This window comes from Cyprinus carpio, chromosome A23, assembly GCF_018340385.1.
Source record: "Cyprinus carpio isolate SPL01 chromosome A23, ASM1834038v1, whole genome shotgun sequence".
Lineage (NCBI taxonomy): Eukaryota > Metazoa > Chordata > Actinopteri > Cypriniformes > Cyprinidae > Cyprinus > Cyprinus carpio.
Genome location: NC_056594.1, coordinates 3,257,032 through 3,271,548, shown reverse-complemented (window position 1 = coordinate 3,271,548; position 14,517 = coordinate 3,257,032). Strand labels below are relative to the sequence as shown.

Sequence of the window (14,517 nt, the reverse complement as noted above, 5' to 3'; positions counted from 1 at the left end):
GGGGGTTTTCACAGAGACGCCATAGAAGAACCATTTTTGGTTCCCCAAAGAACATTATAGTGAGCAGTTATTAAAAGAACCGACATTTCCACTATAAAGAACCTTTTGTGGAATGCAAAGCTTCCGTGAATGTTAAAGGTTCTTCATAGAAGCATCAACACCAATAAAGAACCTTTATTTTTAAGAGTGTAGTCCAACTTTAAGTATTCAGGGCACATTTTAGCAAACACCATGAGACTGTGACATACTGTAGTTTGTTTCATTTCCTTCAGTCTTTCTTTTTCATACCCCGCAGGAATCTTCAATGACAGAAGAGAGCATTGTGTGGCAAACTTTCAAGAAATGGTCTGATGAACAGTGTGAAACCACCATGAAACCAGAATAACCCACCACAGGAAATGTTGAGTCTGATTATATTCCTAAACCAAGAAAACATCTGCGCTACAAAATTGAACACACCAAATCATGAATGAAAACCCGCAGAGATTGTGAAAAAACACTCAGTTTTATTTCAATGTCTGTAACATTTTCATTCCCAATACACTTGTCAAGCTTTAAAACCCAACATTGAAATGCTACGTTCCTCATAAAGCTTCCCGGTGGAAGTTTCACCGTTTGACTGAAAGGTGACTTTCCCAACAGGTTTAACGTGGGCCGGCTTCCAGTACTGAATTCATATCAAATGAATTCTTCATAAAGAAATTCAACCAAAAATCAACATTACAAGCTATTCTAAGTTCCTTCTTAAATAATGTTTGGTTAAGCTTCGAAAATATCATACAAAAGTATAACAAAACAAAAACATCTTTAGCTATAGCCAAGACACTCTTATAAAAGACAGACCAATCTGTATTTGTCATTAAAAGGCGTTTGGTTGAAGTTCCACGGAAGCCTGTTTTAAAGGCACCTTTCATCGACGTCACTGATTCTTATGCATTCATACAAGAGCCTTGTGCTTTACCTGTTACCTGATTGTCTGAATTATTGCTCAGAAAAAATTGCAACAGCCAGTTTTCTGCTATAAATCCACAACGATATACGTAACAGTTTCACTGCATATTTAGACTCCACTTGGAATTTGGCAACATTTTAGTAGTCAACACTGTGTAACATTACATTCAGAGGATGACTTTCAGTAGGTGAAGGAGTTTATGTAATACATTATTCTTGAAAGTTTTGTAGTGCATCAAGACACTTCAGCTTTAAGCCAAAAACCAATACAATCTTGATCAAACCCTTCAGGTTGGTATTAACTAGGTTTTAGTGGTCCTACTGAGAGATCGTTCCCCTCTTCTTCACCCGAGGATTGAACCCATTGGGTCCCACAGTCTAAGACTAAGTCTAAAATCACATATATAGAAGACAACACTTCATTTAAAGAGATAGTTCACACAAAAATGAAAATTAGGAACACCGTCTCATGTCACTCCGAACCCATGTACTGTATACTTTTTTTTTTTTTTTTTTTACAAATTTAGTGTCCTTTTTGGAAATTGACAGTCCCTATGGAAGCCTGTTTCGCCATGGAATAAAAAATAAAAAGTTAATTGTGACTTCCTCGTTTATATTTCACAATTCTGGATTTTTCTTCTCAGAATTACGAGATATAAAAGGTCGAAATTTTTTGATACATCACAGTTACCTTTTTATTTTTCATTTTGTGGCAGAAACAAAACCGAATTGCAAGATTTTTAAATATATTAAATATAAAAATAGTCCAAATTGTAAGATAAAAAGTCGCAATTACCTTTTTTATTTTTTATTCTGTTACAGAAACAATGAAACAAAAAAAAGTCGCAATTACCTTAATTATTATTATTTTATTTGATGGCGGAAACAGTCTTCCATAAGTCCCAGTCTCCACTCACTTTCATTGTATGGAAAAGAGCAGCATGAACTCTCTGCTAAGCATCTCTTTTTGTTTTCTATGGTAGAATTAAAGTTATGCAGGTTTGGAACTGCATGAGGATGAGTAATTGATGGCAAAGTTTTGGGTGAACTATTGCTTTAAGTGACAGGTTTGTAATGTAAGGCACTTTACAGTGGTCTGACTATGTTACCTACGCTAAACTCTTACAACACCTTTCCATTACACACAGGTTGATTTCTCAACAGAAAGCTATATTTGCATAGTTCTATGAAACAACACATAATAGTTGCAGCTACATGATCATAATAGTGGCACAGATTGGATGCTACTCGAAGGCAAACATCAGTACATCTGAGTTGAGCACAGTAGAAATATACAGTAACAGTACAGCTTATTATTACAAACATAGTCAGTCATTTTACACCATGTAAGAATTTAAAAAACCCAAACAAGTGTTAGAATAAAATATAAAATATTTTTTTTCTTTTTTTTTAAATCTTCCAAAATATGATAATCCTTCCAGTGTTTTTACCACCAATATAAAACATAAAAAAAAAAAAAAAAAAACTGGGACAGTGTAATTAAAAAGTATGGCAGAAACGTAAAACAGAAATTAGTTAAAATGATAAATTTTAAAAAGTTTAAAGGGCAATAAATTTGAATTTGAAGTTTGAATTATATGACTATTCCTTCAGTCATCAAACGTGTTAAGAAATGATTTTACATTCTTATGGATTATTTCAAGCGATGCACTGTGTTAAAATGCATCCTCAGGGTACCTTAAGAAATGCATGAGGTGAAATACATTAGCATAATTATACAGGCACTGCATAAAACCACTTGAACCGTATTTGAAGGTTTTCTGCAGAGTTAAAGCTGAATATTGATTATTGCTTGGCACATTCTGGGACATCTGAAAATCAGCTGGATATTTCAAATGCTGTGTGCAAACGGTCCTTCCACATGTGCATTTCTTCAACCTCTGTGTATAAAGATTATTCCACAAATCCACTGCGCTACGAGAAACTCTCCAGTACCAGAAACATTAATACTGAGTGACTATTGCCATTGATTAATAACTGTAATAAATAATTTAGGGACAGCTGTTTCATACAGCAACATACTTTGTCCATCTATTGGTTGTGTATGTTTTCATCTGGAAGATGCGATTTTTAGAGCAGTTGCTCAAAAGTTTCCTTAAACATTGAGTGATGTTAGAACGACATTCAACAGAAATTTTCACAACATTTATGAACTAGTTACGATTAATGTAGCTATGCTAAAGGACTATTTCACCCAAAAATGACATTTTCATTTACTCCCCTCACCTTTTTACATAAACCATGAGAAACCATAAAAACTTTCCTTTCGTCCCTTCATTCAAGCATTCAATTCATGCATGCGCATATCAGCGGCTCATCAGTCCCAGTCTAAATGTTTCCTTCATTCAGTGACTGTTATAGGATCATATTCACCGGTATTTCAGCTTATTTCAAGTCGGAGTGACTGTCAGGCGTCTGAAAGTGAGTTTTGATTAAGTAACTTGTAGATCTGTGGTGCCACAAACTGTTTCAGAGGGTTCAGTCCGATTAAAGAGCATCAGTTCAAAAGAATGATTCGTTTGCGAACCAGACATTGCTCCGAACCATTTGCCTGAGGCTCTGGATTACAGGTAATAATGTTGTAAATAATGTTCAGTTTCTTGCACAGACCGATCATTTTGCTTCATAAGACCTCAATATATGGTCAGGAGCTACAGGTATTCATTTTGTGTTACCTGTATATCCTTTTTCGACTCTCGAAGCGACGGTAGCCGCTGACTTGCATTCTATGAATCTCCCAGGGACCACAGTTTCAGCTAAAAACTGATTTTTTTAATGAAAAAACTCACCTACATCTTCGATGGCCTGAGGATGAATAAATGAACAGCAGATTTTCATTTCTGGGTGAACTATCCCTTGAGATATAAACTGTCTGTCGCTCAACATCTACACATTAAATGGGAAGCATTTTGCTTAAATCATTCCTTTACAAGGATATATAAAAAAGAGAAGTATTCTTCTAAACTGTGCACAATCACACTACTGTACATCCAAAGAAATCACCATTTTCAAGTGCACTTTTATATTATTATATTCTAATACACCTATGTGAAGTTACACAAATCAATCGTTTTATGATACTGACCTTGATTATTTTGATATTATTATAACACAATGAAATTTGGGTAGACCAAACTGGAATAAGGTTAAAATACAATAAAATAAAATTAGTGTAAACATAAAAACAATATTATTTTGCACTTGACAAAACAGGCCGTGCTTCCTCCTTAGAAGTCAATTGTGTTACCGGAAAAAGAGCCAAAAGAAGGTTTGGCTGCACTAACAAACATGCTCGTTCTCCTCCATGTTCACGCTGTCCTTAAAGCTGCTTTCATTCGAGGCTCCGGACGAGACGGAGGTGAGGAGTGGGTCACTCGTTGCTACAGATGACAATGTGTCGTCCATCATGATGTCGCCATGTGCCTTTGGGACAAGACCATAAGCCCCCGCATCAGTGGAAGTGCTACAGTCGTTAAAGGTGATTGTGCCGTCGTTAAGGTCTAGGGTGCTGGAGCGGCCCATGTCAGGGCAGGACGGGTGCATGTGAGGGTACATATCCCGGGAGCAGTCTCCCAGGACCGTCTCATGTTTGATGGGCCGGGATGCTAGCTCTGATGAACAGAGTGTAGACGAGGCGACGGCCAGTCCGTGAGCACGAGCCTGGATTTCCAGCTCCTGCATTAGCATTGAAAATATCAAAATATCTTTTGTGTTCAACAGATTAAAGAAACTCATACAAGTTTGGAACAACTTGAGGGTGAGTAAATGATGACTGAATTTTGGTTTTTGTGTGAACTGTCCCTTTATTATTTTAATCTGGGCCTCTTCAGTCACTTTTGACCAAAAAAAATTCACATTTCGAAATGTAAAAAATTATGGCTTAATTGGAATGAGATGACTTTTGTCGCATTAGTTATGTGAACACACATAAAAATCATCATGGACATGATTTGGCGTCGCTTGAATCATTCAGTAGCGCGGAAATGTATTGTCAACAATGTTCTGTGATTTCTCATTATAATAGCTTAGAAATGGAAAAGTTCTAGCATATATTTCTTAACATATTTATTAATTCACACACGCAATCGCTCTGTGAAATCTGTGAGAAACATAACAATCCAAAGACAAAGAACTGATAAATGAGCCGCTACAGGAGCAATAGACATGTGGGCAGAATATATCACATGCCGTAGCTGTGCACAAAGTGTAATATTATATTACATTTAGTTACATTTCAAAGCTTCAGTCACTTTTGAAGCTTGACCCAAAAATGAAGAGGCTCAGAGAGTTAAAGTGTATTATTTTCCATTATATGTATGCTAAAGTTCACTGACCAAGGGTAATTTTGGTCAGTGTACTGTTTCTGTATGCCACTCCACTGTATGTCATATTTGTATTTTATAGTTATGTATTGACAGTGCTGCTGTCCAGGGATCTGGGCTCTGTCTGAACTGACCTGTATCCTGAGCATCAGGTGGCAGTTGGCGTGTTCCAGCTTCTTCTGACGGTTCTCCAGCTCTTTGGCACGCTGCTGCTCTCTCTGAAGTTTCCTGATGTAATCCACAGAGGCCTTCAGGATAGTGCCCTTGTTCCAGCGCATGTCCCTGAGCAACACACACAAGCAGCTGACACCAGCACATCTGACAGACCCTCTATCAACAGCACTAGCCTCTGCTGTAATAATAGCATCTGCTTCACGTGTAAGCGTGTATCTACTGAACACTGTTGTCCTTACGGGTCATTTGATTTAGGAATCAGAGTCCCCAGTTCTTTGATTCGATCGTTAATGTTGAATCTTCGTCGCCTCTCAACTGAAACAGATGGAAAATGCATGTTATATTACACACTCGTATTTATAAACTCAACAAAATCACATTAACAGTTTTCCACTTAACATGCAAAGTCTATGGGGCAAAGACAATAACTTTAAAATGATGTCATTGTTACAAACTGAGGGATGAATGAAAATGGAAATCTTGAACAGTGCTTTAGGATGCTGCCCAAGTAAACTCACTTAAGTTATGGTTGTCCTTTTTTTGCCTTTCCTTTGCAAGAGCGCGAACTTCTGCCTCTAAAAAAGATTAAGCAGGATGAGAAGAGAAACTGAAAGCAGGTCGTTTATTTGCACCCTTGAAATGTTACTGCAGATGTCATTTATAGTATCCTTCCTCTCACCAAAATGCCTTTTTACTGTAGTATGTAGTACTCATACTGTGTAATCTGCACATTTTCTGTATGCATAAAATACTTAGACATTTGCCAGAATGTGCTGTATACAATACAGCACACTACATATAAATTCTGTATCCCACAATGCATTGTGCTAGACTTGCCCATTTTTATAAAAATCAAATTCAAAATTCAAAATAATGGTGTAACGGTATTATGATGGTTGACACTTACTTACCCCTTTACAAGGTCACATGACAATGTAAAAAATGAAATGTTTATCGTGGAATAATACTTACGGTTTCACATACTTCTTTTTGAAAATAGTAGCCAGCATGTACACTACACAGTATTTTTTAGCAGTAAGCTAGTATTTAATTCTGAACATGATTGATATATCATAGTATATACACATAGAACCAAATTTATAACTCACATACACATAACCCATCATCCTCTAAGGGGCGCAGCGCGAGTTCCCATTCGAAAGGGAACGTCTTGGGTTACGCATGTAACCATGGTTCCCCTAAAGATGCTGCGTCCCCTAGAGGGCGCTATGGGGAATGCGTGACTGGTGTCTGACACATGAGTCTAAACATAACAATGAACTTGAAATTGGCAGGTGGCAGCCTATGATGTCACAGCTGGTGCGGCCGAGAGTATAAAAGGGCACCTGTGAAATACATCATGCACTTCTTGTCTGAAGGATACGTGCAGGAATTCCTGATGCATGGCAAAGGGACGTCTCATTCCCCTTCTCAGGGGACCATGGTTACATGCATAACCTGAGACGTTCCCTTTCGAATAGGAACTCGCGCTCCCCTAGAGGGTGTATGTGGAACGGTACACCAACGCCGCCATGCTGAAGGAATTAATGCTTAATTGTTTGAGCTAAGTCAAAGACTCAAATGAGTCCTCACCCCTGCACCAGCAACACAATCACAGACTGGAGCTTATGGGTAAATCTATTTCATAAAACAATTTTAATCCATAAAATGATTATTATGTTTCGGTTTTGTTAACAGACATGCAGACATGGAGAGAAATCTTTGGACGTACCCACAGGAAACCCTTCAGGCCTTTGATAGCTCTCAAACTTGCTACAGGAGCTGGGCTTGTCCATCATGTGCATCATGGCTGGAGATGGAGTAACTATGTAGCATACGAGCATATGTTTTCAATCTCTCACTCATATCATCATTCACATGACATTTCTACAGACTTTAAAAAGGCGAAACACAATCAAATACATCGTCAAAAGGCCTGGAGGGTCTTAGACGCTACAGAAAGACATTAACTAATTCATGTGACTCTTACCAGAGAATTCCCTTTTAATGTTGGGCAGGTTAGCAGGGCACGAGTTACTAACAGAGATTCCTGGAGGCGGCATGCCCGGGTTACTATACATGTCTAAGAGGTTCGCTGACACAGGGATCTAGAAACACAGGAAAACACACACATTACATATTCTGTAGTACATCATACTGCTTCAGAAGACAGTCCCAGTTCCCATTCACTGACACTGGAGGAAAAGAGCAGCTTACACGTTCTGCCTACGACATGAGAGTGAGTAAATGAAGACTATTCACTATTCCTCTGCAGACAGCAGTCAGACAGATATTAGATCAGGTGCTGACAGCTGCTTCACACTGCGTTCTGCTATACTGACACCAGCCACAGCTCCGATTGTGTGAGAAGACAGAAAGAGACAAAGTCTCACCAAGTTTAATGCTAATTTAAAAATACACTTGAGTCACTGTAGTTCTTGAAACTTTTAGTCAGTGTTGGGGAAAGTTACTTGTAAGTAATGCATTACAATATTATGTTATTCCATTTAAAAAAGAATAATAATTGTCATTAATAATTACTTTTTATGGAAAGTAACGCACTTTTTGTCACATGGGCTGTGCCTGCTTGTTTGTTTCTTAATAACAAACACCCAAAAGTTATATTTTTGGCAACTATAAAGGCGCTTTCACACCAAAAGTGAAATTATTAATAAGCCTCAGGCTGAAGGAAATGCCTCTGCACTTACTCCCAATTTCTCTCAACATGCGGACAGGAGAGCTGTCAGTCAATAAATGGGAACTAGTAAAAGTAATTATATTAATTTACAAATTTACTAAAATAATTATACAGATATTGTTGTAAATTTAAAAGTAAAATGTGTTACTTAACTAGTACCTTTTAAAAACGAATCTGATTACCTGTATTGTGTCACCCACAACACTGGTTATAGTTCTTGATCAGGGTTTAGCTGGTTACTAAACTAAATTATTTAAATTTATTATTATTATTATTATTAATTTATTTTTTTACTAATGTTTTCTGCTTTTTTGAGAGCAAAATAAAATAAATAAAAAATAACATATTACTTGTTTATTATAGTAACCTTTTTTTTGCAAACAATTTTTAATACAAACTTTTTATTATATTACTACCTTTTTTTGCTAGCAAATTTAAATAAATACATATTTTATTTTATTAGTACTGATTTTAGATTTTAGAAAGCAAAGAATAAAATAAAATAAAATCATTAATATTTGATTAAATGAACTCTTTTTAAGCCAAATGAAATAATACACATTTCATTATATTACTCCCGGTTTTTTGTATTGCTTTGTTTTGCAAAATAAAAATACAAAAATAAAAATGAATTAAATGAAATAAAATATTTCATTATATTAACTGTTTTGCAAAAATTCAATAAAAATAAAATAATAAATATTTAATTATATGAACTGTTTTTTTTTTTGCAAGTGGATTTAAATAAAGTACAGAAGTGAAGAAAGTATAAAAGTGTATTTACTGTGTTGGCCATCTGAAGTCCGGGGTCCAACGAGAGTCCCATGATATCATCATTGTAACTGGATTCCAAACCAATGATGTCATCAATGACATCATCCATCTGAGAAAAATCAAAAGCAATAGATTATCATCATCTGTCACTGCTCAGCTACAGTATAACGCACTGCTCAGTCAGTTAACGTGTCTAGTGTGCTGCAATAACGGAAAAGTTCAAATCAATCCATTTCCCATACTGAAGATCACTAGTTAATCTGACGTACATCCCAAAGAGCTGTGTATTTCCTCTCAGTGTCAGACTCGGTCTAATCTATTAACACTCACGAAAGCACAGCTCTCTCTCTCTATCACAGCGTGAACAGCGAGACGTTCACAGTGACACAAGCCTCCAGGCTGGAGGCAGTTTTATCCATCATCGGGTAACGAGCTCTAAATTGACATCTTCATAATGTCTCTACATCGTTTACTGATGTTGCTGGATTTGTGGGAAATGTGTTTGTCGTGCTCTTGGTGAACCTGTCAGGATCCTGTCTCCTCTGTCTAGTCTTGTTTATGGTGTCCATGTTTTGTTCGTGTCTTTGTGTTGAGCACGTGCTTTCTGTTTTATTTATTTGCCATGTGCTCAGCATTATGTCTTCCTCATTTCCTCCCCTTTCTATTCTCTTGTGTGTTTCTGTCCTGGTTTGTTTTGTGTCATAGCTTGTCTTCTCATTCCTGTCTTGGTCCCATGGGTTCGTCTTATTAGTCTAGTGGGTTTAAACCCTGCCATAGGGCCTTTTGCTTTGACTGTGAGTTAGTTTTGTGGTATATTTACATTGCAAAAAATTATATGATCAGTAAGTCCTGGAAACATGTATTTTTACATTACTTCAACTCATCAAAATAAGTTGAGCAATTTTTTTAAAAGTTAAATTAAGTTGAAATGACAAACAAGTTGAATATAATTAAATTTAAGGCAGCAACTGAACTTTTTGTATATGAGTTTTTAAGTTGAAACAGGTGGAATAATGGAATAATCAGCTTTTTCAGCACTTGGGTTCTGTCCTAAACCCTGACAGAAGGATTCAAAGATTCATTACATTTTTTTTCCCATGGTCCACTTATAAATGTCAGTATTTTTATTTATTTTTTGTACAAAAAATAGATATTATAATAACACACCTATATTTTGTGCACCTGTTTTTCAGTTTGCTTGTAGTTGCCTTTAAGTCCCATAAATTGTTTTTTACAATGTCTGTTTCTGAATTCATGAGTGAGTCTTGAGCACAAAATAATGAATAGAAAATGTTAAAGTAATTTATCTATATTTAATTATTATAATCATTTATTTTTTACAATTTAAATACCTTTGAAAAACAGATTGAGGATAAATGGATAAATTAGATAAATGTCCTATTATTTTTTTCTATATCTGATCTCTAAAGACCTATTATAGTTTATTAATTGCCCATCAACTATGTTATGGTTTGCAATATTTGTATGATTTTAATTCAAATAAATATTAAAATAAATAAATAATATCAAATAAATAATATCAAATATAAATATAAAATTACTTTTTAAAAATTGGACAAAATCTGCTGCAATTATACTAATGTAGCCATTGTTTTTTGGAAAGCGCTGAAGTGAAATATCACAGTATTTTATGAGTGTGTCATCACCTCTTTCTCGCAGTTGGAGTTGAGGGTCAGTAAGGCCATGGGACTGTTGGGGGCGCTGTTGCCCGGCCCCGGAGGCATTCCCCCGTGGTCAGGGGCCTGGCTGGGGCACGGCAAGCTCACGGGCTGCGGGTCGAGCTTTCCTCCCAGCGTGGTGGACAGATACGCCTTCACCTGCTGCCTCTGAGCCTGCTGGATGTGATACTTCGTCGGGTTTTCAAGATGTGTTTGAACTTCAGACAGACAGAGAGAGAGAGAGAGAGAGTCAGAATCACAGACAGGAAATAATCACACATTATGAGGAAGTAGCATGTAACACATTTAAGAGCTTCAGAAATATTTAATTCCTTTTTAATTAACTATTGTAAAACTACAAATCTACTGTTGCTGTTTTTTTCCCCTGTCGTCATTACATTATATTTATGAAATAAAATAGACACACTGAACTACACAAATAATATATATGTATGTATGCATTTATTTAGTACGTCAAAATTACAAATGACCAGCAAAGAGTAAAATGTCAAAAAATGTTCTTTTCACCCTTAAAACCATGTCAGCATAATTCACTAATAATTCATTGAAATACAATATTTATTTTTAAGAATGTATTTCATGATATAACTTAACAACAACAACAACAACAACAACAATATTAATTAGTAGCAGTAGTAGGCATGATTAAAACACTGAAGACAATAACCTGAATCATTTTATCCCACATGTAACTGCCAAGAATTCTGCTATCACTGTTCCTTCATCAAATCAGTAATAATTACCGTAATTTTCCAAAACAGACTCCCATTCTATTCATAGCTCAGTTATTCATCTATGTTCCTCCTCCACATGAGCCATGCAAACCAAATGACCTTTACACTCACAGGTCACGACTCAAACCACACTTGACACACTACACACACTTACAGGACAAACACGACAAGCCCTAGAGTACACTACAGACTGTATTTATTTATTATAATAATAATTAGTAGTAGTAGTAGTGGTTACAGTAGTTTTAGTATATGTCTTATACTATTATAAAATGTTATAATTCTGTGTGAGCACTTCATGGCTGTGAATGAATCCTGAACCTTGAACACGATTTGATCAGCTGAAGCTACTTCTAATCTAATCTATTAACTTGACCTGACCAATAGAGAATGCAACTGGTTGTGCCTAATAGGGGTGAATAACTGATTAGTTTTGCCTGTTGAATAATTAACACAAGACACAACAAACACTGCTGAACTTGTGCCTTACATAAATATGCCTTTATGCTTTTATGCAGAAACTTTGACGTCAGTGTCAGGTTGAAACAATGGGGTCTTTCTGCAGCTTCAGAGTGACTCCGGCAGCAAACATCTCCACCTCCATTCAGCCCCTAGCACAGTCATTCAGATCTCAGCGCTGTAAACGAGAGAAAGCCTGACGAACCCACACGAGATCTTTGACAGCCGAACGCCACTTATATTTCCCGCTCTTCTCTGAGGAACGATTAAGTAGGCATGACTCGACTGAATGACACTGCTCTCTGAAAACAGCGTCCAGTGTACTGTGCTAATACGAATTTCTGTTCTGTCTGTTTTACCTGTATTTGGAATATTTTTAAGTGTGTTTTGTATTGTTTTGTGTTTATGGGTGAAAGGAAATGTCTGTAAACTTAACGGAAAATATCAATTTTTCCATTTTCTACAGATTTTGTTCTTACAGTGTGGACGCCACCGACTATCACTGTACCAAAAAAAAAAAAAAAAAAAAGAAATTTTTCAACATATGTTCTTCCTTGTTCCACAGGAGAAAGGAAGTCAATCAGTTTTGGCATGACATAAGGGTGAATAAATGATGAGTTTGCATTTTTTGAGTGAACTATCCCTTTAAGTATGCCATTTATTTTTCCTATGTTTCTAAAACTTTATCTAAGGAGCAGAACATCTTATAGATTTAGAGGTTGACTTTTTAGATTTGGGACAGCAAGCAACCACCTAGCAACCAGCAAAAACACACTAGCAACCACATAGCAACTCTGAGAACCAATGAAAACCATTCAGAACAACGCAGCATTGTGGCATTGAGTTTGTCACGATAAAAATCTAGTAGTTTAACTAGCTGCTTAAATGAAAAGATTGCATGATCTCTAAGAAACAGAGAATTTGCAATAAAAAAAAAATCTAATTAAAAAAATCAAATATAAACAATTCTGGTCACTCCTTATTTTAAGGACCAATTCTCACTATTAACTAACTATTAACTATGATTTTTGCCTCAATAAACTACAAATCAGCATATCAGAATGATTTCTGAAGGATCATGTGACACTGAAGAGTGGAGTAATGATGCTGAAAATTCAGCTTTACATCACAGCAATAAATGACATTTTAAAATATATTCATAAAAAAACAGTAATTTTAAATTGTAAAAATGTTTCACAATATTACTGTCTTTACTGTAGTTTTGATTAAATAAATGCAGCCTTGGTGAGCATAACAGACTTCCTAAGACAGACTTTCTATCTTTACTCTTGAAATAATGCATGGCCTGAACGGATAGACTGAAACCAAGCATCAACCATTAAGCTATAAAAATTGTATCCTAAGGCAAGAAATAAGCAGAGCACATTTAAAGCACTATTTAAATCTATGCACTGTGCTATATGCATACATCTGAATGGCATCCATAAACAATCATGAGACTTTATGAATGACTTGTTTAAATGGCCAGTTACAGCTTTGGCTGAGCCAATGCAACTCAACACATCCTTTCCATTAACCACAGTGTTACTGAACTCTCTGTGTAGTGCTAATAAAGCTTTTTTACACAGTAAATACAAAGAAAGTGTTTTAAGATGTTAAGGACATTGAATGTAAATCAGTCCTTTAACAAGGGAAAATTCTGTTATCATTTACATACTACAAGAGTAGCTGATATGACTTGACTGCACGTATCCAATTTTACAAATACGCATTGAGAGGTGTCTCGTCAGGTTTGACTGCAATAGCTCGCACATGTGTGTCTTATGATTTACGTCAAGCGGCACATCTTGATATGCCATATTTTATTGCTCACAAATATTATTTTTTTCAGTTATTTTTTGTGCTTTACCGTCTCAGCAAACAGCCCCATTTACTTTTAATGTACAGAAAAAAGCAGCTGAGATATTCTGCTAAAACCTCTGCTAAACTAGTGTGAGGTTAAGTTAGGTATATGACATCAGATCAGTAAGTAGGCCTAATGTATTTCCTGTTTGTTAAGTCAAACACATAAAATTCAACAATGGATTATGTGCCCACTAAAGTCCCAAATCTGAAGTTCAATAACAAACCGTTTCCTGCATGCTGTTGAAAGTTTCTCAAACATTTTTTTAAAGGACACGCTCAAGCAATTCAGAGGGCAAAAGGCAACTAACAAAGATTGGCCTTCTTCGTCTCGTCTTTGCTCGACTTGTGTGCTGGTCTTTGCCTCCGGCTAGATACTGTCACAAGAACATCCTTCTCAATGCTGAGGCTGCAAGAATGAGACACATTGTCTGGGGTTTAGAAGATGCACTAGTGCAGTCCTGATCTATCAAGCAGCTGCATGCATATGAAAATGTTTTTGCTTAACATGGACAAAACTCTTGTGATTCGCTTGTGTGCTCTAGGGATTCATACTAGTGGTCGACGGATATGGGTTTTCCAAGTTGGCAATAGCTGATAAAACACAAACTCACACTTTATATACTAGCAGTCAAAATATTGGAATAATTACGATAGTTTAAAATGTTTCTAATGCAGACAATAGAACTATTTTCTATTTGAATATAACTTTAAAATGTAATTTATTCCTGTGATTAATAAATCAAAATATATTATTAAAAAAACAACAGTCTTAACAATAAAAAAAAACACAAAAATCACTCGTATGATATTGCTTCACC

At 36.0% G+C, this 14,517-nt stretch overlaps 1 protein-coding gene across 3 annotated transcripts in view; it reads right to left on the bottom strand.

The window, feature by feature from the left end:
* Nucleotides 1-2,100: 2,100 nt before the first annotated feature.
* Nucleotides 2,101-14,517, bottom strand: part of LOC109081700 (microphthalmia-associated transcription factor-like) — a 41,823-nt gene continuing 29,406 nt past the window's right edge. For 2 of the 3 annotated variants that reach the window (XM_042712616.1, XM_042712617.1), the window contains exons 3-10: nt 10,608-10,838; nt 8,951-9,049; nt 7,459-7,576; nt 7,201-7,293; nt 5,987-6,043; nt 5,708-5,783; nt 5,429-5,576; nt 2,101-4,647 (exon numbers count right to left, since the gene is read on the bottom strand). In XM_042712616.1, coding sequence (XP_042568550.1) covers nt 4,252-4,647; nt 5,429-5,576; nt 5,708-5,783; nt 5,987-6,043; nt 7,201-7,293; nt 7,459-7,576; nt 8,951-9,049; nt 10,608-10,838 — 1,218 coding nt within the window. In that variant the 3' untranslated portion in view covers nt 2,101-4,251. The remainder of the gene's footprint in view (nt 4,648-5,428; nt 5,577-5,707; nt 5,784-5,986; nt 6,044-7,200; nt 7,294-7,458; nt 7,577-8,950; nt 9,050-10,607; nt 10,839-14,517) is intronic. The other variant, XM_042712618.1, reaches the window with a different exon arrangement.